This window comes from Hippocampus bargibanti, linkage group LG18 (assembly GCF_051943395.1).
Source record: "Hippocampus bargibanti isolate YZ-2025 linkage group LG18, ASM5194339v1, whole genome shotgun sequence".
Classification (NCBI taxonomy): domain Eukaryota; kingdom Metazoa; phylum Chordata; class Actinopteri; order Syngnathiformes; family Syngnathidae; genus Hippocampus; species Hippocampus bargibanti.
In genome coordinates this window covers 13,745,009-13,763,859 of record NC_142751.1, presented here as the reverse complement: position 1 = coordinate 13,763,859, position 18,851 = coordinate 13,745,009, and the positions used below count along the sequence as shown (strand labels likewise).

Below are 18,851 nucleotides of genomic sequence, written 5' to 3'. Positions count from 1 at the left end.
TGAGTAGTAGTAATATTTGGCGTGGTAAAAACTTTTATTACCGATCCTTTTTCTGCATGTACAAATATCTATAAAAGGTGAACACTTTCACTCTTTTATGTACATTTTTGCAGCAGGAGGTTCACTTTGGGACCGACAAAGAGGACAAAGCGGAACAACACAAGATAGTGAAAATTGACCACCGACACATTTATCAACATACTCTCACCATCTAACCCCCCCCACCCAAAAAAAAATGTCATTCATATGCTTCGTAGTCACTTAGATTGTTAATTCCATTTCCTGCATACAAAGCGCGAGGCGGACGGATTTGCATTGCCATGATTCAAACACGGTACGGTCAAACCATGCAACAGACATCATCAAGTACTTTGTCATATTTCTATGATATATATATATATATATATATATATATATATATATATATATATATATATATATATATATATATATATATATATATATATATATATATATATATATATATATATATATATCCATGCGTATGTATTTTTTATATATTTTTTTCTTTCCCTCCATATATATACAGGTAACATCCGACTTACGACCGCGTTCCGTTCCTACAAAATGGTCGTAAGTCAAAATGGTCGTAAGTTGAAATCCCTCCAAAATGTTGAATAGAGACTCAGAGGCTAAATAACTGGCAAACTCCACCCCTCTGATGTAATCACACCGTCGATTGCTGTGCGAGAGTAAGATGCTGGCTGGCTAGCCAAAATTGTCATACGCGTTGCTGGCCTGCTAGCGCGTTGCGGTGCCAGGTGTAGAATTAAAATAGAAAAAAATTGTTTCTGGAGGTCGTGGTGGTAAGTCGAGTTGGTCATAAGTCGAGTTGGTCGTAAGTCGGAGGTTACCTGTATATATATATTAAAATTTTTAGGTGTTATTTGACCCAAAAATGAAATAGTCAACGGCACCGCTAACATTTCAGAGACGGGATGTTCAATATTTTGGAATGTGGTTTAGCCACAAGCTACGCATGACAAAGCAAAGAAGGGCACCTGTTTTTCTGCATATGCACTCGCATGTCAGTGTGTGTGTGTGTGTGTGTGTGTGTGTGTGTGTGTGTGTGTGTGTGTGTGTGTGTGTGGCTCCGACACACTCCCGCTATTATGTAGCCGGAGAAAATGACGGGGGGGGGAGAGAAATTGCAACGTAAAGAGTTTAAAATTTAATTTGAGGACAGGATGCTCACAGCAACAATTTAAGGAGGAGCCTTGGTGTTAAAAGACTTAAAATCCACAAAGAACCCAACAATACAAGAGGAGAGGGGGGGGGGTCATAAAAAGCGGGAGGAGGGAGGCGTGGAGAAAAGCAAGGAAGAATTAGTCAAGGGCCAAAAGCGAGAAACAATACCTTTTTTTTGTTTGTTTTTCTTTTTCTTTTTCTTTTTAATGGTCTTGTCTTCTGGCAGGTTTCCTCCATTGGTGTGCATGCAGTGTGAGTGTTTGCACGTGTGTGTTCAGGCGTTTCATTTTGGATTGCCCTCATATTGCATGGTGGAGTCGTCAAACAGAGGGTTTTTCACCTCCATCTCGCCAGTCTGTGGAGGAGAGAGCGCGCACACACACACACACACACACACACACACACACACACACACACACACACACACACACACACACACACACACACACACACACACACACACACGTGCATAAGTGAGTTTTACTGGGTGTATTTATTCATGCATGTATTTATACGTTCATTTATATATTATATTATACATTCATGTAACATTTTTATCATATATTATATGTATTCGTCTCTATTTATTCGTGAATTCATATATCTACCTATTTATTTGTGAATTTATGTATTGACCTACGTATCTACCCATCTACCTACGTATCTACCCACGTATCTAGCTACCCACCCACCTACCTACCTAAAATATATCGTTGTTATATATTATACATATATATTATATATATTGATATATTATATTATATTACAATACAATAGCACATTTATTATACATAGAATAAGGCATATTGCGTGTAGTTTTAAGGCTTATTTAGTTGAAAATTATTTTTTATGGAGACCTGGGAACAGATTATTCTCATTTTAATGGTTTCCTATGGGAAATTAATTTTTGGGATACACACTTTTCGCCCTACACACTCTGTCTGGGAACCAATTAAGTTTGTAAACCAAGGCCCCACTGTATATGTGTTGTACTGTATGTTTTGAACATAAAAAGAACGGAGGAAAAAAAAATGATGATCAGATGTATCAGAGTTGAAAAAAAAATACAACAAACGATCAATTCATTCGATCGCTGACAAAATGTGGGCATTCCGATGCACGTGTTGAGCTCACCGGTGCAAGTCCAGGACATTCGTACACTGTGAAGTCTCCCGCTTCTTCTTCATCTGACGTGATCTCGGAGTCAATGACTTTGTGTTCTGGTTTATGACTGTCAAATGAAAAAAAAAAGTGGGCGGGGTCTTGAAGACAACAAAGAGAAGATATTGCAAAAAAAAATAATCATAAAATAAAATAAAACATACTTTCCAATGGAGAGCATCTGCTGTTTTTGGTGCTGATAGTGATACATTTGAGCATTTTGCGCCAGCGTTTTATCACCAATCTGCAGATAAGGAGGAGGAAGTGTTACTGTGACACCTTCAAAATAGAAGCTGACATATTTTTTTCCGTCAAAGTGAGATAATAACAATAATTATAATAACAATAATAATAATAATAATAATCAATTTCATTTCGAAGCGTCTTTCAAAACTTTACAGTCACAGGATCAGTTTTTCTGCATGTGAGCAGCGGCAGCCACACACCAGCATTCGTTCAACCCGGTACTCAGTCAAATAGATAGAAAGCTAGCTAGCTAGCCAATAGTTAGCCAACAGATGCCAGCCAAAATAGATAGCCAGCCAGCTAGATAGTGGATAGCTAGCTAGGTAGCGAGATAGCTAACAGCAAGCAAAAGGATGATAATAATCAATAGCTTGAGCTGGAACAAAGCGCTAACATAGGAAAAAAAAAAAGAGAAAAAAAAACATTGCCAGAGGCCAAGGCCAGCGCTTTATCGGCACCCAAAAATGAAAAAAAAAAAAAAAAAATACCGGAACAAATTCGGGAATGGGAGCTTTATAATAATAATCCATTTCATTTCGAAGAGCCTTTCAAAACTCAACAACCTGGAATAACTCAAATAGAGAGAAAAGCTAGCTAGCTAGCGAATAGACAGTTAATAGATAGCTAGCTAGCTAGATAGCAAGCCACCTAGATAGCTATATAGCTAGCTAGCTACATAGCTAGTTTGCTGATACACTGAATGTCACTAATTGAATAAATAGCTAAAATTGAGTAGCATATTTCCATCTTTACACGTAAAAATGACAGATTTTATGATTTAAGTTTTGAAGTACTTATTGAAACTTTCTGGCGATAACCGCGAGCGTGTCAACGTACCGATTTGCCGGCACCATCGGCGGCGGTCACGCCGGCTCCCCTGAAGGCGGGATAGTCCACTTTCTGAGCCATTCGCGATTCTTTTCGCAACCTGCGGAGGACGAGCGGAAAGTTACAAACATGTCGATTGGTGCGATGAGGAATTGATGGCAACGGGCTCACTTGACGTAGCAGACGGTCGCCATGATTAACGCGACGGTGCCGATGGCCACAAACAAGGAGATGACAGCTGGAAGTTGAAAAAAAAAAAGATGTATTTTTGTTGAAATAATAATAATAACAATACATTTCATTTATAAGGACACTTTACAGGCACGAAATCGTTTTGTTTTGTGGGTGAGCAGCGGCAGCCACATGCACTAGCGTTCACTCAATCCAGAAGTAACTCCAAAAGATAGAAAGTGAGCTAGCTAGCTAATAGATAGCTACCATATTTTTGTTTCCTGACATCAGAAAAAAATGGCTGATATTTTTAGTCAAATGCAAAACACCAATTAAAAATGACTTAAGAGCCATAAAATGAGCTCGGAACTGTGCAGATTCAGAAAGTCCCGCCCCCTTGTTTGTGACGTCACGTCAGGTTACTCCTTCACAAACTGCCTTGCTCCAGAATCAAAACAATGACTTCAGAGAGTTCAGATTCGGAGAAGATGCTTTCTTGTTACTCATCTAGTTATGAATATGATTCAAATAGTTCTGAAGCGGAAAGCATAAATGTTTGACATCGATTAAAGAAGTCCTTCCGTATCAATTCCAGCCATCTGGACTCCAAACGTAGCGTCCCAGAAAATGCACAAGATGGCGCACAAGCTCCGTTGGAAATGGGCTGATTTGTCTGCTGGGAATTTGTGTCAACTAGTATCAAATAGTAGTCTTGGTGCAACACACAACGATTCACCATCGCGTTATTTATGTGTTTCCCTTCTAATTCGCCATCAACACGAAGTTTTCAGACCAAACAAAGTATCCAAAATGCATTGTGTGTCGCTTTCTCGGTCAGTGCCGTGCCTTTAGTGACGTCACGTCAGGAATCGAAAACAAGACTTCCTGAATATTCAGCGCCAGTCTTAAAACGTAAAATATAGCTACATGCCGTGGAATCTTTGTAAAATACGCTCAGTAGAAGTCCTTTAAGTCGTCAAATATTACAAAACGCGCCGAGATGGAATGCCGTGAACCTCACCGATGATTATCTTGTCGTCCTTGTGAGCGTTCTGGATGAGCGGGCCGGCTCGACCGTTGGGTTGCGGCGTGGACGCGTTGCTCGCTCGGGCGGAGGTGCCGTTCTGGGTTTGAAGCGAAGAGCGAGCGTTGCCAGGTGGGCCCACGACGGAGGCGGCTAGCTTGCTTCCGCCGTTGGCCGAAAAGATGCCGACTTGAGGTGGTCCGGGGAATCAAAGAATCAAAGATGAGGACCAACAATGCGCAATTCGTTTGGTCGTCGGATATCAAAATGCTTACCGGGTGGTTTCAAATATGTCTTCGGGGGTTCGATGGCAGACACTTCTTGTTTTTCAATGTACGAGTGGAGGAAATCGATCTCTTCATCCAGGTCGGGGTAGATTTGCGTTTTAGCTAAAAACACAAGAAAAGAATACAAGTAACATTCAAGTTACGACCGGGTTCCGTTCCGACAAAACGGTCGTAAGTCGAAATTTTAGCTAAAAAAGACAAGAAAAGAATACAGGTAACATCCGAGTTACGACCGGGTTCCGTTCCGACAATACGGTCGTAAGTCAAACGGTTGTAAGTGGAAATTTCAGCTAAAAAGACAAGAAAAGAATACAGGTAACATCTGAGTTACGACCGGGTTTTGTACTGACAAAACGGTCGTAAGTCAAACGGTCGTAAGTCGAAATTTTAGCTAAAAAGACAAGAAAAGAATACAGGTAACATCTGAGTTACGACCGGGTTCCGTTCCGACAAAACGGTCGTAAGTCGAAATCCATTCAAAATGGCCGACGTGACGTTTACACAGCAGGATAGTATACGATGTCAATCTGTTGTTTTTAAGCAATAGTTTTCTATTGAATACTATTATATACCAAACTGTTTACATTTCATTTCTAAATTTTATAACTTTTAGTGTCTTTTTTTTTATCATTTTATATTTCATATTATCGATTTTTATTACTGTATAACTGTACCTGCAATGTATACAAAACTGTTTACTGTACAGTTCATTTATAATAATAATAATAATAATACATTTAATTTATAAGCGCCTTTCAAGTCTCTCAAGGTCACTTTACAGTTGCAGGATAAGTTTTTTCCTGTGGGTGAGCAGCGGCAGCCACACGCGCCAGCGTTCACTCAACCCGGAAGTAACTCAAATAGATAGAAAGCTAACTAATATATCACTAATAGCTAGCCAGCTAGATAGCTAGCCAGATAGCTAGCTAATAGCTAACTAGATAGCTAATATACAACAGGCGAGATAGCCAGCTTATAGCAAATAGATAGCTAGCTAATAGTTAGCTAAATAGCTCATATATAGCCAGCGTGATTTACAATGCATTTCCCCCAAAAGGCTTTAGTATTCATCGACCCCGAGACCAGTCGTGTGCGTGTCGGTCTCGTCTTATTTGTTTGTTGACTGGCGAGGAAAACCGGAGACAATACGAAACTGATGTTAACAGCCCTTTAGGCCAGACGGTTAGCCACATTCCTGCGGTACAGGACGGGTCTCCGGGGGCAACCAGAGCCTTGTATATACATGCATGTAAGTGTGTGTGTGTGTGTGTGTGTGTGGCCAGAGGTGGAGAAAGCACAGCAGGGTGCAAGAGCAATCAGCAAAAAGACTCAGTAAATGGGCTACGTTGACAATAGAACTCAAAAGCGGAGCGATCAAAGTGTTCCTGCTATAAAGTTAGCCGGCAATATATCATATTGTTAGCGTAGCAAAATGGGGTAACATTGAAAAAAAAAATTGAATAAAAGTGTAGCGTAAACCAAATCAGGGCGTTGTAACATCATCCGGTAAACATAACGGTGTCATTACATGAATGATTACGATGTAACTGCTAGCGGGTCAAGCTAAGCTAATCTGTACGCTATGACTTTCACCGCTGCCTTTGTGCTAACGCGACCACCCCCCAGTTGCACTCTTGCGGCAGGTGTCTGTGTACGTGGGGTGCGCCATCTGTACTTAGCAGGTGGTGGTAGGGGGTGAAGGGTGGAGAATCCAGCAGTGCTAGTGAGATCACTCCATTGGAATGTAGCGTTAGCCTCTTCCAGTTTTCACCTAGCAGGTGTAATCTGCCGCGGTTGGTTTCACAAATGTTCTGCGGGGGAAATCTTTGGGCCCAAATGATATGTCGACAGGTGAGTTTTGTAAATACAGTGATACAAACGCTTCAGCTCACGAATTTTTCACCTCGCGAACATTACATTTGCGAGAATACAATCTTGGCATAAAAATCCTGGCCACATGCGCCAGCGTTCACTCAACCCGGAAGTAACTCAAATAGATAGAACGCTAGCTAGCTAGCTAACAGATAGCCAGATAGACATTTAGCTAACTAGCTAGATAGCTATATAGCTAATAAATAGCTAACTACATAGCTAGCTAGCTAGATAGCTAGCTAAACAGATAACAAATACAGTAAAGTCTCGTTATATCGATATTCAAGGGAGTCCGAAAAAATATCGATATAACCGGGACTATCGATATAACCGGGACTATCGATATATCCGACCCTGTTTGCATGTAATTTTCTCCGTGCGTGCATAGAAATAGTATCGATATAACCAGGACTATCGATATATCCGATATCGATATAACGAGACTTTACTGTAGATAGCAAATGGATAAATAGCCAGCTACATAGCTATAGCTAAAATAAGTCATATTTTAAGGCTTATTTAGTAGAACATTATGTTATATGGGGACCTGGAAACGGATTATTCTCATTTTTAATGGTTTCTCATGGGCAATAAATGTTTGGCAGACGATCTGTTTGCCTTACACACTTTCTTTAGTTCACTTTAATTAAGTTCGTAAGCTAAAGTATCACCGTAGAGTAAAAAAAAAAAATCAAAAGGAGCAAGGCGATACTGTTCCTAGTCAGGAAGTGTCAGATGCTCATGGAATTGTGAGCAGGTGTGTGTGTCCTGGTGCAAAATGCCATCTATGGTGGAATTGTGACGTCATACAAAATAAAACAAAAACTCTAGTATGCACACTTTAGGTCACGTTAAAGGACAAGCGACGTCTTCGGACAAGTTGTGTCCATAATTTGTATAATGGCTTCAAATGACTTCTACTGAGCGTATTTCACAAAGTTTCCACCGCATATGGCTATATTTTACGTTTTAAGACTCGCACTGAATATTCCGGAAGTCTTGTTTTTGAGTTGGTGATGAGTCCGTACGTGACGTCACTGAAGGAACGCCCCTGACCGAAAAAAAGGACACATTGTAGCAGTCCTTCCATCACGTCAATGCATTTTGCTGTACTTGTTTGGTCTGAAAACTTCGTGTTGCACCAAAAAGAGGCAGAAGAGGGTGACCAAGCTCCGTGTAAGGAATTAATCATTAATTCCTTACACGGAGCTTTGTCGCCATTTTCTGCCTCTTTTTTAGTGCTACATTGCCCCCCTCCTATTGCCTATAAAATGGCACGGAATAAATTATTTAATCGATTGCAAACATGTATGCTTTCCTCTTCAGAACTATTTGAATCATATTCCTAACTGGATAAATAACAAGAAAGCATATTCTCCCAATCTGAAGCCATTGTTTTGCTTTTTTTTTTGTTGCAGATTTTGGACACTTTACGTCATTTTTATCGGTGTTTTGCATTTGACTAAAAATATCATACTGCGTGTTTTGGGTATTTTAGATGCAATAAAACGTTTTTTTCTGATGTCAGTTAGGAAACAAAAAAGTGATGTCGGTTGTCGTTGTCCTTTAAGAGCGTGTTGTCACTAGCTCGATAATGAGCCGTAGTAACTCCTTGAGAATAGCCTCCGAGGAACGGGGTCAGCTGGCTTCTCCAAACAAACAATAAACAGCTCAACAGGAGAGCCACTGACACACACGTGTGGGGTTATCGTTTCCCACTCAAAAAACACTCAGCTTCCACCGGCGCAACCTTGAATGTACGTACATGTATCCAACCCGCCGCACACACACACACACACACACACATTTACATCCTTTTTTTTTACATAAATATATATAAAAATGTACAAAAAATATATTTAACTTGACTCTCCCACTATTTCTCCGTATTTTAATTCAACGAATGATCTATCTATCTACAAAACACAGAAAAAAAGCCAATTGCACTACTGTCATTAAATAAATAGTTAAATAAATAGATACATAGATAAATACATAGAGCAAGCTAGCTATCTAGCTAGCGCTAGAAAGCTAGATAAAATGATTTCTAGCTAGCTATATTATCTGTCTGTCTATCTACATACCGCGAGCTAAATTACACTAATTAATTTAGATAGTTAAATTAGTTAGCTATTTCATGCTAGCTAGCTAATTTAACTAGCTAAATTAATTAGTGCAATCTATCTATCTATCGCGAGTTAAATTCCACTAATTAATTTAGATAGTTAAATTAGCTAGCTAAATCATGCTAGCTAGCTAATTTAACTAGCTAAATTAATTAGTGTAATCCATCTATCCATCCATCGCTTTCTTTAATAATTTTAAGGGTTACACGGTCATTTGGTTTTGAAAGGTGCTTATAAATGAAATGTTGTTAATTATTATTTAATTATTTATTATTATTATTATTATTATTATTATTATTAGTAGTAGTAGTAGTAGTAGTAGTAGTATTGTTGTTTGAAGAAAAACTCAAATTTACAATGGAGAAATTGGAAGGTCTTGGTGGTTGAGAAAAGAACTCTGCTGCCCTCTGGTGGCTAGTTGCAAGAACAGCCGGATTTAAATCGAGCAAAAAATGAAAATCCGAGGCAGTATTACGATGAAAATCGTTCATTTACGCCTTGTTTTCTCTTCTTGAGTTATGTTTCAATTAGAAGGTCGATAAATTGTCGAAAGAAAAGTTAAGGAAGCAAAAATAAATAAATAAATAAATAAATAAAGTTAAGGAAGAAAAAAAAAAAAAAAAAAACGGCACTCGCCTGGATGCTAACTTTTACAAAAGGAAGAGACACTTAAAAACACCAAAACTATAAAGAGAACTCCTATTTAGGTTCATTAAATACACTGTCATAAATTAAATGGAGCACAACAGCTATGATTCAAAAATGTTTTTTTCAAATAATCCTTTTAACAACTGAACAATATATGTCATGAAAGAAAAATGCTAATCGCTACAACAATGTTAGCTTGTACGTGATGTGACACCATAACACAATGACACTTTGCAAACAAAGGAGAGCTAATTTTAAAAAAGACACATAAATGGCCAGCTGCTCGAATGTGATACAAAGCATCCTTGCCGTTAGCACATCCATTTTGACAAGATATGAAAAAAAGAACACGGCTGGCAGACACAACGTGTTTGCTGATGGAAGGCGGCCACTCCTACATGTCAAATACACGTTGTCTTAACTTTTAGCAAATACGTCCTCATTACCTGCTGTGTCGTAACTCCAGTTTCATTTTTTTAAGACATCATAAAAATAGAGTTGTTATACAGTCACATTTAGTTCATATTCACTTCTGTGTTTTTTTCCGCCACTAATTTGCGTCAAATTCGTACTCTCCCCTTGCTGCATCGGTGACCAACTTACACACAAAAACCACTCGGCGGTGATCGGTGACACGTTTCAATTCCTGCTACGGTGATACCTTGGTTTACGAACTTAATTGGTTCCCAGACAGAGTGTAAGGCGAAAAGTGTGTATCCCAAAAATTAATTTCCCATAGGAAACCATTAAAATGAGAATAATCCGTTCCCAGGTCCCCATAAAACATACTTTTCTACTCAATAAGCCTTAAAACTACACAAAATATACCTTATTTTATGTATAATAAATGTGCTATGGTATTATAATTAAAGAAATAAACTGTACCGTATAATAAAGTCATTTTAGTTACCTTTATGATGCAAGCAAAAATGGATCCGCAAGTGGGAAAGGCGCTTATGAATGAAATGTATTATTATGAAGCCGGAACAAAGTGCTAAGCGAGGAAAAAAAAGGTGAAATGCTGCCCCTTGTGGAACAGAAAGATATTACCAGAGGCCATGGCCAGTGCTTTATCAGCACCCAAGCATGGAAAAACAAAGCCCGAACAAATTGGTAAATGGCAGTGAATGATTTACCATGTTACCATGTAACGTGTGTGCTACCAGCGCTACCATGTTCCCGAATCTACGTGGGTAATCGATTTGTGTCTTCATACCGTGGTGACGATATCTCTTTTTGATCACGCAGCGACCCATATCATCTTCCACCAGGATGGAGAGGCACGGGCCACAGGTGGTGGAACCAGGTCGGCACAGGTAACGTCTCTGTTTGGCACAGTCGATGTGGTGAGGGCAAGTTCTTCTGGCTGAAAAAAGACAAATGTGACAAATGTTGTGGAAATTAATTTATCATTATAAAACATTTCATTTATAAGCGCCTTTCAAAACTCTCAAGGTCACTTTACAGTCACAGGATAAGCTTTCCTGTGGGCGAGCAGCGGCAGCCACGCGCGCCAGCGTTCACTCAACCCGGAAGTAACTCAAATAGATAGAAAGCTAGCTTGCTAGCGAATAGATACAGTAATAATAATGATACATTTCATTTATAAGCACCCTTCAAAACTCTCAAGGCCACTTCACAGTCACAGGATACAGTCGCTAATAGAGCGCTACCCAGCCAGCTGGATAGCTAGATAGCTAAACGATAGCCAGCGAGCCAACCAGACAACCAATAGATAGCAAATAGATAGCCAGGCAGCTAGCCAGCTAATAGATACAGTAATAATAATAATACATTTCATTTATAAGCACCTTTCAAAACTCTCAAGGTCACAGGATACAGTCGCTAATAGATAGCCACCCAGCCAGCTAGATAGCCAGATAGCCAAACGATAGCCAGCGAGCCAGCTAATAGATAGTTAGGTAGCTAGCTAGATAGACATAAATAGTTTATTTTTATTGTGTGACAGTTTTGTGACAATTTAATATTGCATTGAGGTTATTGTCATTTTTAAATATTTTCTGGGGGAGAAGACTAAAAACGGATTAACTCAAATGTTAGAATGTCATTTTGATTTCTGCTTGAAGCCATTTATGAGGGAGAAAAAAAAAAGATTCAATATTTGGGGGGGGGGACATCAGCTTTGTGTTGTGTATATAATGTCATTTTATTTCATGGTAACATCATCCATCCATCCATGTCTTTCTGCTCTCCCTGGTTGATATTTATGTAAGGGGAAGAGTATTAGTCATGACTGGAGCTGCAGGAGAGATTCAAGTGACCTCCATGGCAACAAGGCTGGCGATATGAGGGAAGATGCGAGATACTCAAGGAGCAGATGTGCCAAGTTGGGGGGGTGTGTGGACGCGAGGTACATGAGACGGAGCGAACACACGGACGGGAATGATGTCGTCATTTTATTAGCTCAACTGGTGATGGATTTGTAGTTGGACTCGATTTACAACGATACCAAACAACATGCTAAATGATATTTGGAGTTCTTCCCCTTGGATGAAACAGTGACACGTGTCATATCCTCGGCCAAAATGTAGGCAATTACAGGGGCTTCTTTCCATAAATAGCGAGCTAATTATCGAAATAGCCAGCAATTTATCTAGCTAGCTATTTATCTAGATAGCTATACATATATCCAGCTAACTAGATAGTTAGGTAGCTATCTAGTATTCTATTCTACTATATTCTACTACATAGCTATTTAGCTATATAGCTATATAGCTATTTAGCAATCTAACAATTTATCTAGCTAGATACCTATTTATCTAGCTAGCCAGCTATTTATCCAGCTAGCTAGCTATTCATCTAACTAGCTAGCTATTTATCTAACTAGCTAGCTATTTATCTAACTAGATAGCTATTTATCTAGCTAGATAGCTATGTATCTAGCTAGTTAGCTAGCTATTTAACTAGCTATCTAGCTATTTATCTAGCTAGCTATTTATCTAACAATTAGCTACGTATCTAACTAGCTAGCTATTTATCGAGCTATCACGGTATATATCCATCTAGCTAGCTATTTATCTACCTATATAGCTATTTGCCTATATAGCTAAATATCTTGCTAGATAGCTATTTATCTAAATAGCGAGTTATTTATCTAGCGAGCTAGCTATTTATCCAACTAGCTAGCTAGCTATTTATCAAGCTATCTATTTTTCTAGCTAGCTATTGATCTAGCTATCTAGCTATTTATCTAACTAGCTAGCTATTGATCAAGCTAGCTAAGTATTTATCCAGATAGCTAGCTATTTACCTACCTATCTATTTGGCTATCTAGCTATTTATCTAGCTAGGTGGTATTTATCTAAATAGCCAGCTATTTATCTAGCTAGCTAGCTATTTATCTAACGAGCTAGATATTTATCTAAATAGCCAGCTATTTATCTAGCTAGCTAGCTAGCTAGCTATTTATCTAACTAACTAGATATGTATCTAATTAGATAGCTATTTTCTAGCTAGCTATTTACCTAGCTATCTAGCTATGTAGCTGTCTAGCTATTTATCTCGCTAGCTATGTATTTACCAACTAGCTAGCAGTTTACCTAGCTAGCTAGCCGTTTACCTACCTAGCTAGCTGTTTACTTAGCAAGCTATTTATTAGGCAAGCTAGATAGCGAGATAGATAAAATATTTGTTCTTCATTTTAAGATGCGATTTAAAACAAAACAGAACGAATTTTATATTTTGTTGAAGACAATAAAATCCAAAATAAACAATATTGATAGTTCTATATACTCTATTTAGTTTTTTTTTTTAATGTTCAGTTTATGGTCAACCTAAAAATGGCAACAAAAGAAAAATATTTCCAGCTTTTGGTTGAGCGACGTGGCAGCCTCCTAAATGTTCTTTGAAAGCTTGTTTGATGGTGAATGACGACGTCCCACCTCTTGCTCCTCGTGATCGCTTTGATTAACATCTCCATTATTATACCCAACACCCCCCCCCCCCACCAAACCCGCCCTCAGCGCCATCTATCATCGCAGCAGCTAATATTAGCAGCCGCCGCTTTACTTCCTGCTCCCCGAGAGGTTCGTCTGAACTCGTTCCTGATGATTTCCTACGACGCCATGACCGCTTTAAGAAAGTCAGTTAGGACAAAGAAAAATCGCTGAGTTCAAAAACAAACCGTCACTGAAGTTGTGACAAAAACAGATCGTGTGTCTCGTATGGGGATCCAAAATCCAGGGATGACTCATACTGCTATTTTTGGGTCGGTTCTAAAAAAAAATGGCTGAACACGAAAAATTGCACCTCAGCTGGGACTGTACATCAGAGTTAAGATTTTTTTTTTGTGTCGTCAATGATAACCATTATAAAAAGTGTGTCATCGTCGACCTTTTCTGCAGCATGAACCAGTTTCACATCAATTTAGTTCAGAGGACCGACACATAAACAGATGAGAAATGATTCAAAATCAAGACGTAAATTATAAGGTGCATGAAAGGGGAGTAAAAGAAGCTATTTTCATAAAACAGCAAAACCCTTCAATAAATCACCATGGTGGGGTGAGGTCAATTTGGATAGTTCATACAACTGATTTCTTAGGCAACATAGGCTTAGTTATGCTTATGAGGTGATACCAGTTAATATAATATAATATAATATAATATAATATAATATAATATAATATAATAATTGGATTTGCCTTTATTAGTCTCGCAGTGGAGAAATTACATTTCACAGCAGCAAAGTATAATAATAATAATAATAATAATAATAATAATAATAATAATGCATTTCATTCATAAGCACCTTTCAAAACTCTCAAGGTCACTTTACAGTCACAGGATATTTTTTTTTATGTGGGTGAGCAGAGGCAGCCACACGCGCCAGCGTTCGCTCAACACGGAAGTAACTCAAATAGATAGAAAGCTAGCCAGCTAGCTAATAGATAGCCAACAGCCAGCGAGCTAGATAGCTAGCCAGCGATCTAAATAGCTATATAGATAGCTAGATAGCTAATAGGTAGCTAGCCAGCTAGACAATATAGCGAGCTAAAGATCTTTTTAGCTAGCAGATAAAGATGTCAAAAGTACCTTCTGAGCAGTTCAGTGTTCTGTCCACTCCTCAAAAGTTGTTCAGAGAGAAGACAATCTGTCCATGACGTCACTGGTCATGTCCTGAGGACAACCGCATCAGGCACCGCAGGTCATTATGGACCTTCAACGGCAGCTCTTAAAAGGTTGCCAAACAATCTTTTATCCTTTCCGCAGACACTCAACAAAACCCGAACGAGACCATCAAGAATCAATTTGACGTTAAAGCATCTTCGGAAATGCTTGAAATGTCAAAAAGTCGAGATGTGTTTTTCTTTCTTCAAATTTCCTGTAAGCCGCAAATGCTTCGGACATTATAAGAAGGATTCGTCAGCTGTCATCTGTAGTTCTTTGAAGGTGTCGGACGTTTCGCTTCTCATCCGAGAAGCTTCGTTAGCGAACTAAAATTGTGCTGGTAGCTCTGGACCTATATCTATAGATATATATTCCTAATGTTCAGAGGTGGCGGTGCCAGACCTATGCTTTGATAGATTTTTGCTCAAAGGTTGGGGGGGAGCAGTGGACTAGAACATTAGAGGTAATCACACAGACAAAAAAGAAGTCATCGGTACAAAAGAAGTAATCAGATTAGCTTCAGGGAGTAGTCCAAAGCTCCCGCCCAACCTTAGAGCAGGGACCTATCAGAGGAGAGGTCTGACACCGCCACCTCTGTCCATTAGGAATACTGTATATACAGGTAACATCCGACTTACGACCGGCTCAACTTACGACCACAACCTCCAGACCCTATTTTTAGAATTTTAATTCTACGCCTGGCACCACAACGCGTTAGCAGGCCGCTAATGTGTACGACAGCATCTCACTCTCGCACATTAATCGACCGTGTGATGGCAGCAGAGGAGAAAGTATGTGAGTCATTTCGACTTACGACCATTTTGATTTACGACCATTTTGTCGGAACGGAACTCGGTCGTAAGTCGGATGTTACCTGTATATATGCTCTCTCCGCGTTATTTAGCTCCGTAAAAATATCCTCTGCTTATAAGGGAAATAACTCCATGACACCAGTGTTACTTGTTAGCATGTCTGTCATTGCTAGCATTTAGCTAAACAGACTTAAAAGCCTTGTTGCTTTAAATGCAGTCACATGTAAATCCTCGTTTTGAAATTTATTTTGGTACAAATTCAACTGCAGTTTTTGTTTAGGAAAACAACCTACAAACGTATATTCCTATATTCCACGTCTGTCTCGTCATTGCCAGTGTTTGCTCAACCCGGAAGTAACTCTAATAGATAGAAAGCTTGCTAGCTAGCCAATCGATAGCCAACAGTTACCTAGCTAGATAGCCAGCCAGCTAGATAGTGAATAGATAGCTATCTAGATAGCTAGCTAGCCATACAGCTAGCCAGCCAGGGCTAATAGATAGCAAATAGCTAGCAAATGATAATAATAATAATACATTTCATTTCTAAGTGCCTTAGCCTCCGAGTCTCTATTCAACATTTTGAATGGATTTCGACTTACAACCATTTTGACTTACGACCGTTTGGTCGGAACGGAACTCGGTAGTAAGTCGGATGCTACCTGTATAGAGCTACCAGTTTGGGGAAGACGCGTCATTTCAAAGGAGGATTTTGAGTTTGGATTTTGTTGCCATGACAACCTTTGGCCTGGCCATAGACGTCTCCAAGAAATTAATACAGTTTATATTTGTTTATCGATCTGGGACCTATCAAAGCAGAGGTCTGGCACAGCCACTTCTGGACATTAGGGATGTATATATGTATGTCCAGAGCGAACAGCAAAATTTTAGCTCGCTGATGAAGCTTTTCGGATGAGGAGCGAAACATCCGACACCTTTAAAGATGACGGCTGAAGAAACCTTTTCACAAGGAAAATGGAAGTGGAAAAAAAAAAACACACAATGGCATCTGATTAGAATAGTGTGAAGGAAAGAAGAAAAAAAACAACAACACATTACGCAACCCTCTGCTCCAGCGTCCTTGTTCTGAGTGTGAAAAATGTCAACTTCTCCATCTGTTGCTTGTTGCCAGGTTTCACAAAGAAAAAAAAAAAAAGGCAACCGAGCCTTGTGACATCGCCAAGTAAACACGGCGGTCGGTCGGTCGGTCGCCTTGGTATCACTTCTATTCTGTTGCTTCAAGTTGTGCGACGACATCATAACAAATGTAACTGAGCGAAAGTGTGTGTAGGGGGGGGGGTGTTAAGAGTGTTGAGGAAATGAGCTGAGCGAGTGTTCTACTTCTATTGTGTGGATTTCCTAGTGCACCGATGGCATCCAGGAAGTGAGCGGAACATTCCTCATCAAGTGGAACGCAGCCACGCCGTACTTTGATGTGTGCAGTCGCTGTTTAATTTAGCCCTGAGTGTACAAAATGGGAGCACGGTTGGCGAATCTCACGCATCTTTCGTACTCTCCGGGGAGCTAATTACGAGATGTATTGAAAGACTGGGTATGATATGACTTTTTTTTGGAGGGAGGGGGGGGGGGTGGGGGGGGGGGGGGACATGATGTGAAAGAACATTTTAGCAGGAATTTTAGCCTGAAAAAAAAAATGTTATTTATTTATTTATTTATGTTTGTTTATCTAAGTATTTATGTATTTACTTATTTGTTTATTTGTTTAATCATTTATGTATTCATTGATCAATGTGTTTTTATTTATTTATGTATTTATGTATTTATATACAGTAAAGTCTCGTTATATCGATATCGGATATATCGATAGTCCCGGTTATATCGATATTTTTTCGGACTCCCTTGAATATCGATATAACGAGACTTTACTGTATTTATTAATTTATTATGTATTCATGTGTTTATTGGTTATTTATGTATTTATTTATTTGTCTAAGTATTTATGTATTTACTTATTTGTTTAATTATTTATTTATTCATTGATCAATGTGTTTTTATTTATTTATGTATTTATTTATATATTTATTTTTTATTATGTATTCATGTATTTATGTATGTATGTATTCATGTATTTATTGGTTATTTCTGTATTTATTTATTTGTCTAAGTATTTATGTATTTACTTATTTGTTTATTTGTTTAATTATTTATTTATTCATTGATCAATGTGTTTTTATTTATTTATGCATTTATGTATTTATATATTTATTTATTTATTATGTATTCATGTATTTATGTATGTATGTATTCATGTATTTATTGGTTATTTATGTATTTATTTATTTGTCTAAGTATTTATGTATTTACTTATTTGTTTATTTGTTTAATTATTTATTTATTCATTGATCAATGTGTTTTTATTTATTTATGTATTTATATATTTATTTATTTATTATGTATTCATGTATTTATGTATGTATGTATTCATGTATTTATTGGTTATTTCTGTATTTATTTATTTGTCTAAGTATTTATGTATTTACTTATTTAATTATTTATTTATTCATTGATCAATGTGTTTTTATTTATGTATTTATTTATTCATATATTTATTTATTTGTCTAAGTATTTATGTATTTACTAATTTGTTTATTTGTTTAATTATTTATTTATTCATTGATCAATGTGTTTTTATGTATTTATGTATTTATGTATTTATTTATTTATATATTTATTTATTATGTATTCATGTATTTATGTATGTATGTATTCATGTATTTATGGGTTATTTATGTATTTATTTATTTGTCTAAGTATTTATGTATTTACTTATTTGTTTATTTGTTTAATTATTTATTTATTCATTGATCAATGTGTTTTTATTTATTTATGTATTTATTTATTTATATATTTATTTATTTATTTATTATGTATTCATGTATTTATGTATGTATGTATTCATGTATTTATTGGTTATTTATGTATTTATTTATTTGTCTAAGTATTTATATATTTACTTATTTGTGTATTTGTTTACTTGTTTAATTATTTATTTATTCATTGATCAATGTTTTTATTTATTTATTTATTTATCTATCTATCTATGTCTATCTATTTATTTATTATATATTCATGTATTTATGTATGTATTCATGTATTTATTTGTTTATGTATGTATTTATTTGTTTATCTAAGTATTTATGTATTTACTTATTTGTTTATGTATTATTTGTATATGTATATGTAATTATTTATTTATTCATTGATCAATGTGTTTTTTTTTATTTATTTATTTATTAGTTTATTTATCAATATATTTGTCATTCTATGTATGTATCTGTTTATTCATCGACCTAGAGAGTTTTGAAAGGCGCATAGAAATG

At 37.3% G+C, this 18,851-nt stretch overlaps 1 protein-coding gene across 1 annotated transcript in view; it reads right to left on the bottom strand.

The window, feature by feature from the left end:
* Positions 1–458: 458 nt before the first annotated feature.
* The window catches only part of npdc1a (neural proliferation, differentiation and control, 1a), a 25,091-nt gene continuing 6,698 nt past the window's right edge, over positions 459–18,851 (bottom strand). Inside the window, exons 2-9 of the mRNA XM_089020158.1 lie at positions 10,789–10,938; positions 4,915–5,028; positions 4,637–4,828; positions 3,616–3,682; positions 3,454–3,544; positions 2,535–2,614; positions 2,344–2,440; positions 459–1,564 (exon numbers count right to left, since the gene is read on the bottom strand). Of these exons, the coding sequence (XP_088876284.1) occupies positions 1,493–1,564; positions 2,344–2,440; positions 2,535–2,614; positions 3,454–3,544; positions 3,616–3,682; positions 4,637–4,828; positions 4,915–5,028; positions 10,789–10,938 (863 nt within the window). The 3' untranslated portion in view covers positions 459–1,492. The remainder of the gene's footprint in view (positions 1,565–2,343; positions 2,441–2,534; positions 2,615–3,453; positions 3,545–3,615; positions 3,683–4,636; positions 4,829–4,914; positions 5,029–10,788; positions 10,939–18,851) is intronic.